This window comes from Anolis sagrei, chromosome 1 (genome assembly GCF_037176765.1).
Source record: "Anolis sagrei isolate rAnoSag1 chromosome 1, rAnoSag1.mat, whole genome shotgun sequence".
Taxonomy (NCBI): Eukaryota; Metazoa; Chordata; class Lepidosauria; order Squamata; family Dactyloidae; genus Anolis; species Anolis sagrei.
The window spans coordinates 188,319,056-188,339,711 of NC_090021.1; the positions used below are offsets into that span (position 1 = coordinate 188,319,056).

General features: G+C 43.5%; 1 protein-coding gene across 4 annotated transcripts in view; it reads right to left on the minus strand.

Moving 5' to 3' along the window:
• UBE2E3 (ubiquitin conjugating enzyme E2 E3) overlaps positions 1–6,120 on the minus strand; it is a 154,654-nt gene extending 148,534 nt beyond the window's left edge. Inside the window, exons 1-2 of one of the 4 annotated variants that reach the window (XM_067471138.1) lie at positions 5,956–6,120; positions 2,439–2,641 (exon numbers count right to left, since the gene is read on the minus strand). In XM_067471138.1, the coding sequence (XP_067327239.1) occupies positions 2,439–2,641; positions 5,956–6,105 (353 nt within the window). In that variant the 5' untranslated portion in view covers positions 6,106–6,120. Of the gene's footprint in view, positions 1–2,438; positions 2,642–4,600; positions 5,061–5,168; positions 5,482–5,951 lie in introns of those variants that run through there. The other 3 variants (XM_067471147.1, XM_067471143.1, XM_060779982.2) reach the window with 3 other exon arrangements.
• Between the last annotated feature and the right edge of the window lie 14,536 nt (positions 6,121–20,656).

Genomic DNA, 20,656 nt, shown 5'->3' on the forward strand with positions numbered 1-20,656 from the left:
TCTAAAAAATGTAATTTCCACACTCCTAATGGGACTTCCAGTCCTTTTTTTTCTCCTCCATTTCACTTTAGAGTCCAGTGAAAAGTATCACAGGTTCAAATTAAACTGGATTACACCTGAAAACATCTTTGATGTCATTGGGCAGATGTGCTCCTACTTAGATTGTTACATTGAGTAAACTTCAGGGGAATGGGTTTCTGTGAGTTTTCTGGGCTGTATGGCCATGTTCCAGAAGCATTCTCTCCTGATGTTTCATCCACATCTATGGCAGGCATCCTCAGAGCCTGTTGGAAACTAGGCAAGTGGGATTTATATATCTGTGGAATAATGTCCAGGGTGAGAGAAAGAACTCTTGTCTGCTTGAGACAAGTGTGAATGTTGGCCAGCTAATCAACTCCCAACAAAGGATTCCCCCAGCCAGGAAGCAGCCAAGTTTTGTAGCTGAAAGGCCATTCAATGCTAATCAAGGTGGCTAATGGCAACATTCAGACTTGCCTCAAGCAGACAAGAGTTCTTTCTCTCACCCTGGACATTCCGCTGATGTCAATTAGAGCCAGAATCAATATCTATCAGAATCAATCAGGGCCAGAATCAAAATCCATCAGAATCAATCAGGGCCAGCTAACACCTCCCAACAAAGGATTCCCCTAGGCAGGAAGCAGCCAGGTTTTGAAGCTGGGCCATTTAATGCTAATCAAGGTGGCCAACGGCAACCTTCACACTTGCCTCAAGCAGACAAGAGTTCTTTCTCTCACCCTGGACATTCCACCGATGTCAATCAGGCCAGAATCCGAATCCATAAGATTCAAGTAGAGCCAGCTAACACCTCCCAACAAAGGATTCCCCAGACAGTAAGCAGCCGGGCTTTGAAGCTGCAAGGTTATCCAATGCTAATCAAGGTGGCCAATGGCAACATTCACACTTGCCTCAAGCAGACAAGAGTTCTTTCTCCCACTCTGGGCATTCCAATGTTGTCAGTCAGGGCCAGAATCAGAATCCATCAGAATCAAGCAGGGCCAGCCAACACTTCCCAAGAAACGATTCCCCCAGGCAGGAAGCAGACAGGTTTTGAAGCTGCAGGGCCATTGGATGATAATCAAGGTGGCCAATGGCAACATCCACACTTGCCTCAAGAAGACAAGAGTTCTTCCTCCCACCCTGGATATATAAACTCCACTTGCCTAGTTTCCAACTAACCTCACAACCTCTGAGGAAGCCTGCCATAGATGTGGGGGAAACATCAGGAGAGAATGCTTCTGGAACATGGCCATACACAGTTGAGAAAACTCACAGCAACCCATGAAACCCTTCGACGACCCATTCAGGGAAAATATTGCCTAAAAAGTATCTCCAATGAAGGCATGTCAGGTTTTTGCCCACGAGATCAAAGGCTATTAAAGAAAACTGTCAGGGGCGCAAGCTCCTTAAAAGGTAAACTTCCAGAAAACTTTAAATGCTTCTGCACCAGTATTGATCAGACAGGGAAAACACCCATGAAAGATTGCTCCCCAACTGCACAAGAAACACTCCAGAAGTTGTCGTGCACTGAAATGTCTCTCAAAAGTATGGGAGCAGACTCGAGAGCCAGGCTTCTCTGAAGCAGACAGCCATCCAATAGACGGCAAGTGAAAATAGTCAAAGAATGGATCTACTTCAAACTTGGGGCTTTCTTCAGGTGTTTTGGACTTCAACTCCCACAATTCCTAGCAGCCTCAGGCCCCTTCCTTTTCCCCCTCAGCTGCTTAAGCGGCTGAGGGGGGAAAGGAAAGGGCCTGAGGCTGCTAGGAATTGTGGGAGTTGAAGTCCAAAACACCTGAAGAAGGGCCCAAGTTGACTCATGCATGAGCTATCTCAACCTGCTAATTTGCATATGGTTTCTGATTGGCCATCCTCAACATTCTAACACTCTTAAGTGGCTGAGGGGAAAAAGGAAGTGGCCTGGGGCTGTTAGGAATTGTGGGAGTTGAAGTCCAAAACACCCAGAGGGCCCAAGTTGGCCCAGGCCTAGTGTAGATGTATCCTTGGTTGAACCTGAATTGGTCCTGATGTGATTCTCTCTTTGATGGGACCCACATCTGTTGGACAGGTTTACTATCCAATCTACTGCAGTGGTTGTCAAACTGTGGGTCCCCAGATGTTTTGGCCTAGAAATCTGGGAGTTGAAGGCCACTGTATTACGGGATCATCACCTCCCCAAGACTTAATTAGATCTCCAAGTATAGTGACTCCTTCCAGTAGTGGAGACACCTTACATCAGTGGTTCTCAACTTGGGGTCCCCAGATGTTTTGGCCTACAACTCCCAGAAATCTCAGCCAGTTTATCAGCTGTTAAGATTTCTGGGAGTTGTAGGCCAAAAACATCTGGGGACCCCAGGTTGAGAACCACTGCCTTACATCATCACCACCCTACATATACACACAGTTTTCCTCACTATTACCTTTTAGCACTAGTCGATAGCTTAGCGGTAGTTTTGCTGGAAAGTTTGGTGTTCTTCTTCTGCTGGGTGGCTGACGGTTTCCTCTCTTCTTGCTCCTCCGGCTCAGGGGCCGGCGGGTCCCGCTGATCTGCGTCCGAACTGCCACTGCTGGTACTGGGACTTTCGTCATCGGACCTTTGCCTGTCGCTGGACATCTTGGGAAACTTTTGGAAGGAGTGAAAAACAGGGGAAGAAAAAAGAAAGATGACTCACTAAAGGACATTTCCAACTTCCTCAGAACTTCAGGATTACTTGGTATCCTTAGAACACAAGATCTAAACCATGTATTTAAAAATGTCACCAAAGACAGACATCCAGAACAATTGGGGTTTTTCCTGAAGCAAAGAAAAACCATGACATTTTAAAATATACATCCTCAGATTGGTTTCACACACTTATCTGTCCACACCACAGTTCTTCAGATAGATGACAATTGCCCACTTTTTTGGATGATGAATTTAGCAGAGAATAACTTACGGCAAAAAGCTATCAAATTAGTGCAACCACAAAGTGCAAAAACCCCAGGAACCCTTTAATAATAATAATAATAATAATAATAATAATAATAATTTATTTATACCCCGCCACCATCGGACTCGGGGCGGCTTACATAAGGCCTTTCATGGCTGGAATCACTGGGTGGCTGTGAGTTTTCCAGGCTGTATGGCCATGTTCCAGAAGCATTCTCTCCTGACATTTTGCCCAAATCTATGGCAGGCATCCTCGGAGGTTGTGAAGTCTGTTGGAAACTAGGCAAGTGAGGTTTATATATCTGTGGAAGGTCCAGGGTGGGAGGAAGAACTCTTAGCCGGGTATAAAAATGAAGTTATTATTATTATTTGAAGCACAACAAGATGAGTCCACAGCAGATAAGATCACTCTGCTGGCTGTTGCATTGGATCACACATCGGAAACTTCCCAAGTGTCTAGGACTGTGTGATGTATCAAAGAATAATGCGTTGTTGTTGTTGTTGTTATTGTCTGCTTGAGGCAAATGTGAATGTTGCCATTGGCCACTTTGATTAGCTTTTAATGGTCTTGCAGCTTCAAAGCCTGGCTGCTTCCTGCCTGGGGAACAAAATCTGGATACTAGTATTAAAAAAACCTCTAAAATCAGGACACTAAATACAGAAGAACACTCAGAAAACATTTACATTGAGGCAAGTGTGAATGTTGCCATTGGCCACCTTGATTAGCTTCGAATGGCCTTTCAACTTCCAAGCCTGGGTGCTTCCTACCTGGGGAACAAAATCTGGCTACCAGTATTTAAACAACTCTAAATAAAGAACAACATTCAGAAAACATTTACACTTGCCTCAAGCAGACAAGGGTTCTTTTTCCCACCTTGGACATTATTCCACAGATATATATACCCAATTTTCCTAGTTTTCAACAGACCTCACAGGCTTTGAGGATGCCTGCCATAGAGGTGAGCGAAACATCAGGAGAGAATGCTTCTGGGACATAGCCAGACAGCCTGGAAAACTCATATATCTTTCTCTCACCTTGCACAGATATACAAACCCCACTTGCCTAGTTTCAAACAGACCTCACAGCCTCTGAGGATGCTTGCCATAGATGTGGGTGAAACATCAGGAGAGAATGCTTCTGGAACATAGCCAGACAGCCTGGAAAATGCATATATCTTTCTGTCACCCTGCAGTTTCGAACAGACCTCACAACCTCTGAGGATGCCTGCCACAGAGGTGGGCGAAACGTCAGGAGAGAATGCTTCTGGAACATGGCCATCCAGCACAGAAAAACTCACAGCAACTTAGGACAACAGGGTTGTAAACAACCGAGACTGACCCCAAAATAGGCTCTCTCTCTGCCCTGAATAATATTTACCTTAGAGACACTAGGTTAAGAGCCCCTTCCTCTTTGCTCCCCGGGCCCCAACAACACACTTATATTTATAGTAATGAGAACATATATACAAAGGGGGGGGGAGGGGGGACACAGATCCCAACAAACCCACTGCCTCTCAATTTTCACCCTAATGTTTGGGCCCAACTGGAGAGAAGGTTTGGGGAAAGAAGGAAGGAAGGGGAAGAAGAATGGGCCCAACTGAGGAGAAGGTTTGGCGAAGGGAGGAAGCAAAGAAGGAAAAGAAGAAGAAGCACCTTCTGGAAAGCTTTCAACGCCACCACCGACTCTGGATCAGTTTCTACAAAACAGACAGACATCTTTTTGCCCCCTAAAAAATAAATAAATGGGGATTCCTCCAGGAAGGATCACATGCAAGAGAGGGGGGGTTGAAATATTGGGATTAGATCATTCCCAAAAAAGAGAAAGAGGGAGAAGGAAGAGGAGGAAGAGGAGGTAGATCCTGATCAGGAATTGCAGCAGGGGCAGCTTTGCCCTCCTCTGTGTGTGTGTGTGTGTGTTGCCTTCAACACAGAGTCGTCCTCCTCCTCCTCTTCCTCCTCTTCCTCCTCCTCTTCTTCTTCCTCCTCTCTCTCTGCTGTAATGGCAGGAAGGAAGCTTCTCCCACCCGGATCCGTCCACTCCGCGCGTGTGTTGTGTGTGTGTGTGTGTGCCACCAAGTGAGGCGTGAACTCGAGTGGGGCCAGGCAGCCAGAACAAAGCTCTCTTTTCCACGACCACCCCCCTTCCCCTCCTCCCTCCCCTTCTCCCTTCCTTCCCTCCCCCCTTTCCCTGCTTGTCCTAACCCGTGTCTCCTTTTTTTACCTTGGCAGCCGTCCTGTCCCGACGTTCACTCGGAGGAGGAGGAGGAGGGGAGGGAGGGAAGGGGGGAGGGAAGGGAAGGGAAGGGAGAGCGTTGTGTCCTTGGGGGCTGGGAAGGGGCTACGAGGAGGAGGAGGAGGAGAAGCAGGAGAGGCAGCAGCAGCAGCAGCTTGGGAGGGGGGCAATCGGGCGGCGGAGAAGGAGGAGGAGGCGGCTCTGTGGCCGGGCAGTGTGGATCATTGAGAGCCGGAGAGAAGGGGGGTGGGAGAGAGAGAGAGAGAAGGAGAGGGAGAAAGGGAGAGAGAAAAAAAGGGGAGGTGCAATACACGCGATGGCCGGACGGTGGCGCTGCGGAGCGCTCCCCTTTTTTTCCTCTCTCTCTCTCTCTTTCTCCTCCAAAGGGAGGGGGGGGGGGCAAATCGAACGTTCTCTCGCCTCCGCCCCCTACTTTCGGATTCAGAACGTTGCAGTCAGCAAAGTTCCAAACGCAGGGAGAGAGAGAGAGAAAAGGGAAAAGGACGGCGCGCGCGCTCTCCCAGGCTGGAGCGCGCGCCCCCGCTGGTGCTGCTGCTTTGTCGGCTTTAGTGCGCGCGCACGCGCTCTGCTCTTTCTCACTCTCTCTCTCTTTTTTTTTTACCTTCCCCCGCTTTGCTGGTCAAGGACAAAGAGTTGGCTGCCCAAGGGAACCCAGGAACCCCTTTCCTTTCCTCTCTCTCCCGGCCTAAGTTTGCAGCCTTCCCCCCAAAGGGAAAGTCTCCCTTCTCGTCCTCCCAGGCATACACTCACCCACCTCGCCTTCGGTCATGTGCAGCCAGAGGCAGCAGCAGCAGCTCGTGTGTGTGTTGTGCTTGGAAATCCTGGACTCCTTGGGAGAGGCCCCAAAGGCCACCCAGTCCAACCCCGTTCTTCCACAATCAAAGCACTCCCGGCAGATGGCCATCCAGCCTCTTTAAAAGCTTCCAGGACTTGGGGACTCCATTACACCCTGAGGCAGAGAGTTCCACTGCTGAAAAGCTCTCACACAGGAAGTTCTTCCTAATGTTCAAATAGAATCCTTTGGTCATTTGCAGCCAAAGGCAGCAGTAGTAGCTCGTGTGTGTGTTGTCCTTGGAAATCCTGAACCCAAAGGCCACCCAGTCCAACCCCCTTCTTCCACAATCAAAGCATTCCCGGCAGATGGCCATCCCTCCTCTTTAAAAGCCTCCAGGACTTGGAAACTATTAAACCCTGAGGCAGAGAGTTCCACTGCTGAACAGCTCTCTCACAGGAAGTTCTTCCTTATGTTCAAATAGAATCCTTCAGTCATTTGCAGCCAGTGTGTGTGTGTGTGTTGTATTTGGAAATCTTGGACTCCTATAGATTCAGGAGAGGCCCCAAAGGCACCTAGTCCAACCTTGTTTTTCCACAATCAAAGCATCCCCAGCAGATGGCCATCCAGCCTCTTTAAAAGCCTCCAGGACCTGGAGATTCCATTACAACCCTGAGGCAGAGAGTTCCACTGCTGAACAGCTCTCTCACAGGAAGTTCTTCCTAATGTTCAAGTAGAATCCTTCGGTCATTTGCAGCCAGAGTGTGTGTGTGTTGTGCTTAGAAATCCTGGACTCTTATAGAATTAGGAGTGGCCCCAAAGGGCACCTAGTCCAACCCTGTTCTTCCACAATCAAAGCACTCCTAGCAGATGACCATCCATCTTCTTTAAAAGCCTCCAGGACCTGGAGATTCCATTACAACCCTGAGGCAGAGAGTTCCACTGCTGAACAGCTCTTTCACAGGAAGTTCTTCCTAATGTTCAAGTAGAATCCTTCGGTCATTTGCAGCCAGAGTGTGTGTGTGTTGTGCTTAGAAATCCTGGACTCTTATAGAATTAGGAGTGGCCCCAAAGGGCACCTAGTCCAACCGTGTTCTTCCACAATCAAAGCACCCCTGGCAGATGGCCTTCCATGCTCTTTAAAAGCCTCCAGGACTTGGAGACTCCATTACACCCTGAGGTAGAGAGTTCCATTGCTGAACAGCTCTCACACCGGAATTTCTTTCTAATGTTCAAGAAGAATCCTTCTGTCATTTGCGGCCAGAGTGTGTGTGGTTGTACTTGGAAATCCTGGACTCCTATAGAGTCAGGAGCAGTCTCAAAGGCCACCCAGTCCAACCCCGTTCTTCCACAATCAAAGCACTCCCAGCAGATGACCATCCATCTTCTTTAAAAGCCTCCAGGACCTGGAGATTCCATTACAACCCTGAGGCAGAGAGTTCCACTGCTGAACAGCTCTCACACAGGAAGTTCTTCCTAATGTTCAAATAGAATCCTTCGGTCATTTGCAGCCAGTGTGTGTGTGTTGTGCTTGGAAATGCTGGACTCCTATAGAGTCAGGAGCGGTCCCAAAGGCCACCCAATCCAACCCTGTTCTTCCACAACCAAAGCACCCCCGACAGATGGCCATCCATCCTCTTTAAAAGCCTCCAGGACTTGGAGACTCCATTACAACCCTGAGGCAGAGAGTTCCACTGCTGAACAGCTCTCACAAGAAGTTCTTCCTAATGTTCAAATAGAATCCTTCAGTCATTTGCAGCCAGAGTGTGTGTGTTGCGCTTGGAAATCCTGGACTTCTATAGAGTCGGGAGAGGCCCCAAAGGCCACCCAATCCAATCCCGTTCTTCCACAATCAAAGCACTCCCGGCAGCCTCTGTAAAAGCCTCCAGGACTTGGAGACTCTATTAAACACTGAGACAGAGAGTTCCACTGCTGATCAGCTCTCTCACAGGAAGTTATTCCTAATGTTCAAGTAGAATCACCTTTGTACTGTCGAAGGCTTTCATGGCCGGAATCACTGGGTTGTTGTAGGTTTTTCGGGCTGTATGGCCATGTTCTAGAAGCAGTCTCTCCTGAAGTTTTGCCTGCATCTATGGCAGGCACCTACACTTTCCTTAAAAATCCACATTATCTGCTTTGAACTGGATTATATGGCAGTGTAGACTAATACAAAGTATAGAAGGCTCCTCAGGCTCCTAGATTCCTTTCACGTGTACTGTATTCAAGCCAGGTGCCACACATCCTATATGAGCTGTCCATTTCATTTTTATTGCCCAAGTGTCAAACTATACATTTCTCAGCCAGATTATATGAGTCTACACTACCATGTAATCCACTTCAAATCAAATAATTTGGATTTTATATGACAGTGTAGAAGGGGCCCTAGTGTCCCTCTAAACAACAACTCTCAGGATTCCACAACATTGAGTGTGGCAGTAAAAGTGGGGTAAAACTAATTCATTTTGCAGTTAAGATGCACCCAGTTACTGCTAGTGCGGACAGATCTTTGCCCTACATTGCTACCACTGCCAATCCCCTGTGTCAGGTACTAGAAGGAGAACTGACTTATACTGCCCTGAGGTCACTGGATGAAAAGGCTGGTCGAGAAATACAATCTATATAAATAAAAATGTAATATTCGTTTGTGGGGTTAACATAACTCAAAAACCACTGGACGAATTGACACCAAATTTGGACACAAGACACCTATCAGGCCAACGAGTGCCCATCACTCATAATAATTCTGAAAAACACAACAGAAAGGGCTTAAAAATCCAAAAAAACCAAAAATTACGTTACAACTTATGCACAAACCCTCACACACACGCACACACACAACACACATATACACATTCATGTACACACACAAAACACATATACACAGACTGGGCCACAGCAACACATGGCAGGGGACAGCTTGTAAATAATAATAAATATATAATAAATATATAATAAATCATCATGGTCTGGGAAACCAGGTGTGAAAGCCTTCTCTATGATTGTTCCCAAATCTCTACAGGCAGATTTCTCTTTGTTTTTCCAATATATTTTTTTTACTATTTTATTTAATCAGGCCTTTTGTTGTGTTTTGTTTTTTACTTGTTGCTGCAGATGGAGCTTTCCACGCGGTGAGTGCTGTATGTGTGTGTGTGTGTTTCATTATGTTTGAATCTGTTTTTTAAAAGATTTTAAACTTGTGTTTTTGAAACGGAAATTATTCCTCAACACATTTATTTTTTATGTTTCTATTAATAGTTTGTTCAGATTGTTCTTTGTTTTAACTTTATTCTAGTACTGAGGGGGAAACTGGAATATCAAATAAATGGATGTAAAAATACAAATATCCTCGGTCGTGTATCAATTTGCCAATGCCAAATTGAAGGCCCACACAGCCTTATATTCCAGAATGTCATGGCAGAAAATTCCGTATTATCTTGAGTGTGGACTCAGATAACCCAGTTCAAAGTAGATATTGTGGGATTTTCTGCCTTGATATTCTGGGCTATAGCGCTGTGTGGAAGGGCCCTGACATGGAAGTCCAGAGTCCAATCATAGTCTTCTCTGAAGTTGAAAGTGTTAAAAGTCTGAGGCCCCTTCTATATTGCCATATAAAATTCAGATTGTCTGCTTTGAACTGGATTATATGGCAGTGTAAACTCATACAGTCCAATTTAAAACTGATAATGTGGATTATCTGCTTTGAAAAGGTGGATTATGTGGCAATGTGGAAGGGGGCTGAGATGTTATATATGTGGAAAGATACCTTTGATTATCAGCTTTGACAATCTGGATTATATTGCAGTGTAGAAGGGGCTTTGGAGTCTTGCTTTAGCATTCAAACTACACTAGAAGTCCAGTTAACATATACTGTGTGCAGGTATGTAGCCCGGGGGGGGGGGGGGGGCTTGAGGGGCTTCAGCCCCCCCCCCCCGAAATTCTCATCGTAGTTCGCGAAAAGGCCTTACTGCTACATTATTTAAACTGTTATGTTTATTCATATCATGATCTAATCACCATGCTCAATATATCCCATATGCATGGGGGTATTGAGGTAACGATACAAAAGGTTTGCTAGGGTAGATCCTGAGGCCTCCCCTCCCCCCGAACCCAAGAAAATTACCATATACAAGAATATTGATGATGGTTAGGATTGGAAACCTGCTTCACTTTCAAACAATACTGCTTCTGCATACTTCAAGAACAAGATGTCGTCTACTTCCCCCTTCTCCTTTTCCTTGTTATTATTGTACATATTTATATCCTGATTTCCTCTCTTAAAGGAGAGTCAAAACCTTTGTGTGTGTTTATGCGCCTTCTATTCTCCCAATGTCGAACCCATCAGGGTGTTTTTGCTAGTCCCTTCCTCTAATATATAGCCTATAGCAGGCATCCTCAAACTGCGGCTCTCCAGCTGTTTGGGCCTCCAAATCCCAGAAGCTCTAATGAGCTTGTTCACTTGTCAGGAATTCTGGGAGTTGAAGGCCCAAACAGCTGGAGGGCCAAAGTGAGGATGCCTGGCCTACAGCATCAAATAATAATAATAATAATAATAATAATAATAATAATAATATACTATATTTATATTCTGCCTATCTCCCTAAGGAAACCCAGGGCAGATTACATAATACATATACAGCAAACATTCAATGCCATTATATGAGGGTTGAATGAAAAGTAATGCCTCCACCTTCGTTACTTGGGTTTGGATGGGAATATTTTAATAAATCAAACGCAGAAATAATCCTTAGAATGTGTTCTTTAACTACCATTATTCACTTTTCCACATAATCACCAGACAATTTCTGCCAACGATGAACAAGTTTTCTGAAGCCTTCATGGAAGAAGTCGACACTCTGTTTCCTCAACCAATCATGCACAGATCTTCCAATACCCAAGCAAAACAATAATGTGACCCACACGTTCTCGTGAAATGCCGATTATGCTGGAAATTTCTCTCTGAGCAATACGACAACTGTCCTGAATCATTCTGTCAACCTTTTACTTGTGAAACTCGGTGGTTGCTGTCACAGGACGTCCACATGTTCCCACCTCAACATTTTTACATGTTCCCACTTCAACATTTTTAAACTTACTCACCCAACAACGCACAGTACTCACATCAACACAATCACCATAAACATTCTCTGATGAATCTCCTTTGGGGTGACACCTTCTGCTGTCAAGAATTCAGTGACTGCATGTTGCTTAAGTCGCATTGACTGACCGTCTGTGCAGGGTTCCATACTTTGCACTTTAACAACACAACCATTCAATGCTAAGGCTTCTCGCCAAAATGAAACTGTAGAAGAGAGTCTACTGAACAAGCCAGTACCTGCCACATATCAGTACTGCCATCTGTTGAGGAGTTACAAAGGTGGAGGCATTACTTTTCATTCAACCCTCATACAATCAACAAACAAAGACAATACATAAACAGAGGTAAAGGCTTTCACATCTTTTTTCATCTCCGGAATCTGGTGGTTGTGCTCAACTCCAGCAACAGGGAGGTGCTGGCACTCCATCTTCCATGCTGAAGAACTTTGTTGTCCATAGACACCCTCCCAATCAAATTGCCGACATGTCCGCATGGGTGCCTTTTATTACCTCTTTGCCACAGCGGTATCTCTTTACTTACATTGCTCTTTTTGAACTGTTAGGTAAGCAGGAGCTGGGCTAATGGCGGGAGCTCACCCCAACCCGGGCTTGAACTCTCAACCTTTCAATCAGCAAGGTTTTCTGCAGCTGGCGGTTTAACCCACTGTGTTAAGCTCAATTCTTTTTTGTTGGTGGTGGTCTCCTATTCCAACTATTCAACTAAGTAAACCCTTACCGTCTTCCCTTCCCAACAAAATACAAAGATTTTCCTTGCTCCAAGAATTTCTAGAGTTGGATTACGCCTGCTGAAACAACAACCAAAGAATCCATTGGGCACTGCATACAGAACCATTTAAACTTCATCCATTTGCTACAAGTGTGTCACTATGAAGCAGGAGAGGATGTGGGACCAAAGGCCCTTCTTCTCAGCTACTCCTTTCTCTGGTAAACTATAGCAAAGACTATGAAACCCCTGCAAATCAGACTCGTCCTTTGTAAAGAAGACCGCTTGACTTGACCAGGCACTGGTTGAAATTGAAGATGCCACAGAAATTGCAGGAAACAATATAAAATATGTCTTGACATCCTTTGATACATGGCTCTCAGGATTTCTGGTTCTTAGCTGATCTCATTGCTAAGAGAAGTTACCTTTTTAATTCGAAGCACTCCAAAAACTTTCAAATGGCAGCAAAGAAATAGAAGCACAACACACTCTGGTCTGTTGTCCATCTTAAGGGCTCATTTTTAAATCTCTCTAGTTGGTAATATTTCCCCCTTCCTTCCTTTTTCACTCTCTGGCCTCTCATTCCAAAGTCATCGATATTCCTGTCTGTAGATGTTGATTTCCCCCAGAAGGTGGGAAAATGGCCTTATCTGTGGAAATGTGAGGGACACACATAACAGTGTGCAAGCATTCCCTGTTTGTGCTGCTATTTGTCAAGGGTTTATCTATCCTTTGTTGATAAGGGGGCTGTGATCATGGCTCAGAGATGGTTACAAGCAACATCTTCTGTTTATGTGAATGAAGAAGTCTAAGGGCATGTTCACTTACGCTGCCAGAGTGTGTGTTTTATAATGGGATAGCAAAAGTGTGATCCATGGGTCAACTCTGCTCCATTTCTGTGCTTCCCAAGTCCCCTGGAAACACCCACCCCCACTAATCAGATTTTTATAAGCCAATTTGGTGGTGATTTTGCACAGCCAAAGGCACCAGAATGAGCTGCAAATATTGCTATTAAACTTGCACATCTCCCCACAGAATAGCCCCTGCACATCCCCCTCCACAAAGGAGCAGAAATAATCCCCAAAATAGCTACATTGCGTTAATTGTGGTTTTCTTGAATACATGACGGCCTTCTTATCTATGGACTTGATATCCACAGTGTCACTCACACTCCAGTTTGTAGCCCCCCCCCCCCACCACCACCACCACACCATGTAATAAAATATAATCAAAATACGTGGGTTATCAAGAAAGTAAAGTTACAAGGCACGTAGCTCTCATGGGGAATTTTCAAAGGAGAAGTTGGTATCACTGTCATGTAGCGGAAAGCCAGCAGAAGTGAACGAGCAGTGCCAGTCGTCAGTAGCTCATCAACTGGCATTGTGAAAGTTAGAGATGAGCGTCCTCATTCTGTTACCCTAGTGCAAATTACACGCGAGGGATATCCGAAAAGTAAGGTTACAAGTTTTTAAAAAAATACAAAGAATGAATATATTTTAATAAAGTTTACATGGATTATAGCACAGATATTACATTATTTTTCCACATAATCCCCATTCAGTTCAATACATTTTGTCATTCATGGGAAGAGTTTTCTTGATGCCTGTGTCATAGAAGTATTCTGCCTCTTTTTTCAGCCACGTCATCAGTCACATTACGTCCTCTCCATAAACTGCTACATGCCAGTGATACCAACTTCTCCTGCAAAACTTCCCTGCAAGAGCTATGTACCTTGTAACCTTACTTTCCGGATAACCCTCGTATAATATAGTCAGAATGTGGGGCTCTTTATTGTCTGTGGTTTCGGGTATTCAGAAGAAAGGGAAATATATCCACCACAGATAAAGGTGTCATAATGTATATTGACAAGCCATTCCTTCTAAGCAGCATGACCACGAACCATGCTGGCTGGAGCACGAGGGAAATGGAAGAAAGTAACTTCCAAGCATTGCTTGAACATCTTAGGACCAGATCACCTTGAGGAACATCCCACCCTATACCAATCACTACAATCTTTAGGGGGGCATTTTTGTCCACATTACAGCCTGTGGGTTTTCATTTGATGATTAATAAAGAAGAAAAAAGAAACTGGCCTCCATGTTATCCCACCTTTATAGGATAATACCCCCTCTGTGACATGTGAAGCCTTAACCCTGGCATCTTCTAGATGAGAATTGTGAATATCTCTTTTATTCCTTTGGCATCCTCTCATCCCTGAGCTATTTGAACTCTCTTATCTGACCTATGGTTATGTTTTTATGAGTTTCATTTATTGTTTATGGTGCTGCTGCCAACCACTTTGGGATCTGTACTAAGGAGAAGTGCTACAGAAATACTTCCAATGACAAATAAATAAATAATCCACCCACCTTTCTTTCCACTAAAGATAATGTACCCTGGGGCCTCAAATGCATGTGCATGGGCATCGGTTTATTTTTAGTTTAATTTAATTTCAAGTATGTATACTCCACTCTTCAGCCAAAAAGGCTCTCAGAGCTGCTGGCACACAGTTAATTTGCCAGTTTTATGTCACCAGGTTTCCTTTCTAAATACTCCAGGAGATACAAGAAGTTCATCAGATGCTGGCTGCTCTTCTCTCCCACAGGGACCAGAGCAATGTCTGTTGGGCTATGGAGGGAGGCCCAAACATCATGATGGATTGGAAGCACATTTTTCAAACAATCTTTGATCTAGAATTTATACAGCAGAAGTGCACAAGGGCAATCACAATTTGCTCCAGAGCTTCCACGAAGCTCTGGAGTGACCCCAATGTTTTTGAACTATGGACAGCTGGATCAGACCAGATCCAAGGTGAGGCAGTGTCCACATGTCAATAATGCCTACTGCTGTTTTGCTCATCAGAAGTAGCTCTAAGTATCTTGTTAGCAGAGCCTTGCTTGTGACATCGATTCCAAAGATCACATGGCTAGGCACCCAGTTATGACCTCACCCAAAGTGATTATCACCAGCCAGGGAGCTGCTTCTGGACCACGCAACAGTGGTGACAGCCTCAGGAGGGTGACACCAGTGCCAGTGTGGCCATCTAGACTCCAAAATAATTTCAGGATGCTTTGATAACAATAGATGTGAACACTGCATGATGCATTCAGGGTAGCTCCAGAGTAGTTTACTCCAGAGTATTTCCACAGGTGTAGATGCAGCTTGAGAAGCAATGGTGCTCTCTAGAAGTTGCAGAAGTTTCCCCAGATAGAGTCCTTGTATCCCAGTGGTCAAGCCATTTGCATGAGGGTTCTGTTCCTGACATCTCCTGGTAGGGTTAGAGAAGTAAGTCCATTTTCTGAAACCCTGAAGACTGACTTGCTCATCAGTGTTGTCAATACCGAGGAAGAGGGGCTAATGTTCTTCCTGGCATAATGGGTTCTCCTGTTTCTTGAGCACAAGTGAAGAGGCAGAAGCAACGAGGTGGAGGAGATAAAGGATGTTCATCCACAAGCACATCTTACCAAAGACTTTGACCCTATCCTCCCCAAACCTATGAACCAACAATGGTGCATCATATTTCCATAAGTGCAACTTGCCATTGCGGTCCTCTTAAAGTAATCCTCATGTGACCTTGGTGTATATATATATATATATATATATATATATATATATTCACCAAGGTCACCTGAGTCTAAAGACTATGATGTCCTAAAGTAAATGAAGGTAAATGCAATATTCATTTTAGTAATGAAGTAATGGGAAATCACTATCGTTATGGAGGCATGGCTAATCAATTATGGAGCAATAAGAAAATGTGCAGCTTGGGCTGGGTGGTAGTGGGAAATCACAAAATGCCATCAGGAGAATTGTGCTATTAGTCATGATGGGAAATCGTTTCCTTCCTCTCTAGGCCTGTATTCAGCATTCTGATCATCACAGCTTCAACGTACAGAGTATGTGTGCTGATCATCAGCATCTGCCATATATCTGTTTGAAAAATGCATGGCAATATTGGGAGCTGTCTCTCTTCCCTTTTATTATTCTTCCCAAGCCTTTGTGCCAGTGTGTTTTCTAGGAGCAAGGGAAGCTGCTGCTACAGCTGTCCTCATGGTGTCGACTGAACACATGAAGCCCTGTAGCAAAAAGTTGAAGTGTGGAGTGTTCTTGCTCATAGTGCAACTAGCCAGCCCTCTTTTTTCCGACAGTTGCTCAACATTTTGTGCTAAAGGATAACATTCTGGTTTCCTTAGAATATGTCAGGGTTTCTCCTCTCACTATGATCCCCCTTCCTGAATTTTAAAATAGAACTGGCAGTCTTTGGTCTCTCCTGAGCCTTCCCTTGGACGGCAACAAAAGCGTCCCCATGCATTGATTTGGATTCACAATTGGTATATATGATGGGCCACTTTGAGTCCCAGTTTATCGACATTGAGTCGCACATTTGGAGGAAAGGGCTGGGTGGTGGTGATGATGGTGATGGTGGTGATGATGCCAACATAACAACAGCAAGAACTTACTCATGTTGTTGGTGATTTAATATTTATAATGATAAGCATCAAGATAGTCTGGTGGGTCTGATACCAGCAGGACAGTGAATTTGTGCAGGGTTTATATTCAGACTAAAAGAGTGGAACCAAGATGATGAAGCCTCTTCGGAAAATGGGTCCAACCTCTTGGAAGGCTCCTTTAATGTTTGTACTAAACCCAGATGTGAATTCATCAACCCCCATAAAAATTTGTTCAGGAGACAATCACCATGTTTAGGTCCTATTTAAGAAGGATCTGTCAAAAACCATCTCGGAGGATTCCTTGCCTAAGAAAGCTATGAACTTCATGGGTTTTCCATAAGTTGATAGGTGGCTTGAAGGCACATATACGCACACAAAAGAAGTCCTCTGTCTAGGCAAATGCCCAGAATGCTAAACCAGGGAAGTTATATTCTTAAGCAATATCCAACATCCCTAAATTTGATTCAGAACAGGCTTGCCTGCCTTAATATCAACTCAATTGGTCCTTGCTCGTCTTGGACAGTTAGGATTGCATTCTTAACAATGCTTACAGCAAACCCAGTAAAATCAATGGCACTTGATTTCCAAAGAAATAGTCAGATTTATCTCTTCAATCAAATAATAAGTCTATCTAATGTCAGGCCTCCACATTTGCTGGGGTTAGGGACACAAGTGAAAAAAAAATACAAAAAAAGGAAATTGCTGGGTTTTTTTTTTTACCTAGAAATGTCTAGGTCTTCCAACACAACTCTACGGTCAATCTCCATTGGGAGCCAAACATAGAATCACATTGGAGAACCTAGAGAGATGTTTTTCTGGAAGTCTCTAGATCAGTTGTTCTCAACCTGTGAGTCCCCAGGCATTTGGGCCTTCAGCTCCCAGAAATCCTAACAGCTGGTAAACTGGATGGGATTTCTGGGAGTTGTAGCCCAAAACCCCTGGGGACCCACAGGTTGAGAACTGCTGTTCTAGATCCCCCTGCATGTCTGGAAGAAGTTGATTATGGACTCACACTGAAGAACATAGAGATTCCTAGATATAAAATTTTAATCAAAACTGTAAATAATCAAATCTGCAAAAGTCAAAACCACAAATGTGGAAAGTTGACTGTACATGCATCTGATAAAAGTCAGGTGCTGTCCATGAAATCTTATGCTGCAGACAACTTAGTAGCCTTTTCTTCCCATTTCAATTCTTTTTTTCTTTTGAAAAAAATGAGTATAAGTAATTTGTGAGTAACTTTGATACCTATTATCAGTATGCCTATGTCAGGATCCAATCCATTGAAATTTAGAGCAGTAACTCACAATCTATTCAAAAGTTGTTTCCTTGAGTGGGGTGTCAACCATTTCAGAAAGTTGGTTAAAGTGAAAGACTAGGATTTGTTTAATGGACGTTTTTTTAAATAGGCATTAAACAAAGTTTGTTAACAAGCTGAATTAATGGACGAAGTAAAAATCAGTGATGTTTCTACATTGATGGCATCCAGAACCCATAGATAAGGAGCACTCATTGTATAGTGCAAAATTGAGGGAAACAGTAAATAAAGTATTGAAAAATCAAAGTGGATATCCAGCAACTTCTGGCTTTTGGGGATTGTGAGGGATAGAATTTGTCAGTCCCCAGAAATATGTGGGCTGGAACATTGACCCAAAATGAAAAGACCCATCATTGTTGCCCCCTTTGAAGTCTGGTATCTTGGGCTTTTGATGATTCAAAGCCTATGACCTCTGCGGTAACTGTGATTCCTGCATTGTTGTAAGAATTACTGAGATCACGCACACGATGGTCTTTGAACACACTAAAGTGCTGTATAAATGATCATGATGATTATGCCAAGTATTCTAAAAATTATCCAACAAGAACATTATGTCTGTCCTCCTGCCTGCTCTGAATATCTTTAACATCCCTTGTAAGAACCTGCCCTCTTCTTTAAAACAAAATATCCATTTTCCAGAATGAATTAACATACTGATAGTCTGATGCTGATTAGCAGAAACCAGCCATACGGAAGGGAACCAACCAAGTGTGCATTTTGCACTGCTGAAAGATATGACAACGGGCCCATGGTATCTGCACGATGTGATTCCAGGACATTCAATGGGTACCAAAATCCCTGGATGCTTAAGTTTGATTGCATACAATGACCTAGTAAAATGTTGTTCCTTATCTAAAATGACAAAATCAAGATTTGCTTTTTGGAGGGGGGGGGGAAGGGGAATGGAATATTTTAAATCCGTGGATAGTTGAATCAGTGGATATGAATGGCCAGATATAAGTCTTTCCAACTAACTACTCAATTACAGTTCCTCCACTGCAACAACGTATTGCAAGTTATCTCAGTGAATGAGTTCAAAAGGGTGAAAATAAAATAAACAAAATTCTGGTGGAGAGCAAATGGGTTATTTCTTAAAACTGGACAAAATTGACAGTGGGACTATTATAATGAAGGTGACATTGGTTTTGGACAATCCTATCATTCCTCTAATGGTAGAACCCTAAGAAAGGTATTTACCTAAGATGTAAAGCTATTATCATTGTGTGCCTTCAAGACATTTCTGACCTATGGTGCCCCAGGGTAAACCTATTATGGGAATTTCTTGACAGGATTTGTTCAGAAGAGGATTGACTTTGCTTTCCTCTGTGGCTGAGAGTGTGACTTTCTGAAAGTCACCCAGTGGACAGGGATTGAACACTTTTCTCTAGAGTTCAGTTCTCAAACCATCCCCTCACGCTAGGTCTCAAGGTGGGATACAAAATGACTCAACTAGATAAATAAATGAATAAATAAAATCATGAAAGCATGCTTGAAAAAATTATTGCACTATTAGTTCTGAGGAATAGCTAAAGTTTACTCAGAAGAAAAACTGCTTTTATGTTTATCACTAGCACTTTAACCACAAGCTTAGAGTTGAGTGCATACTTTGTATGCAGAGGGACCCAGTTCCAGTTCTTCATATTTATGGTGGTGGGAAGGATTTCTGCCTGAGATACTGAAGAGGTAGTAAATGAGTCCCCTACAGGTGTTCCATGCAGTCATCCCGGCCACATGACCTTGGAGGTGTCTACGGACAATGCTGGCTCTTCGGCTTAGAAATGGAGATGAGCACCACACCCCAAAGTCAGACATGACTGGACTTAATGTCAGGGGACTACCTTTACCTTTTTACAGGTGTTAATCCTGGTTTTCAGGGAGCTGTCCAAAGTGCTGAATCCTATTCCTAAATAGATCCAACACCATGGAGAACTCCTTTATAACTAGTCCAATCCTGGTTTGAATTCATTGCCCCAGTATTATGGAAACCACCAGCTACCATGCACTGGAGAGCTAAAGCCACTTTGAGTCTTCTGTGGAGAGAAAAAGAGGGGTATAAATACACATAATACACATAATAATAAACATAAACACAATAATAACAACAATAATGAAGCAGAGCTTGTGAAAGTTCATTTGTGACTACAACTACCATAATTTACTTGCTAGTGGTAATATTGCTAGCTAAAAGACTCTGGAAATTGTAGTTTATGTATTTATTTACCACACTTCTACATTTCCTTTACAAAGGCAACAATTTGATGCCACACATATACATATCAATATATAAACAACACATTAAAATCCAAAAAAATAAAAAATGTCAACACTGAAATATCAATTAAAGTCACACAATCCAAGTCATACTCCACGGCCATTCCATTTCTCATTGTGTTATTTTGTAATCTCTTATTGCACTGCTCAAATTTACTGACCAAAGGCCATGTGCCGTTACACCCAGACGCTTTAAAATAAAACTTTGACGTGCTGCTATCTATGTCTGGGCGAAACTGCTGGGGTCTTTCTTTAGGCAGATTGAGCTTTCTTGAATAACCGAGTCCACTTCAATTTTAAACATTAAACAGGGTATTTATTCACGAAGTCCTGGTAGACTTGGCTCAGCTTATCAATATTACAAAACGATCAATAAGTAATAAACTCCATCTATATTAATAAATTCTATCTATATTCAATTGTTCCCTATCTATGACTCAATTAAACTCAATTAAACTCAATTACTCAATAAATCTATCTATCTATCTCTATCTATCATCTATCTATCTATCTATCTATTTATCTATCTATCTATAATCTATAGGTCTCAATTAAACTAAATTACTCAATTAAACTAAATTAAACTAAATTAAACTAAATTGTTTTTACAATGGTATCTTCAGAGGTACCTGTCTGCCAACAGCACATCATGGATTCTTCCTTAAGGCTGAAGGGGCAGGGAGACCTCCAAAATGGATGCTTCTACCCTGGAAGCAGGGGCGGGCCCAAAGAGCTACTCTTTGGCCAATTATTGCAGAGGGCCTGAAAACTGGCTTTCCTGCCTCTGGCTGCTATCTTTTTAGGCCTTTGCAGAGGCTGCAGCAG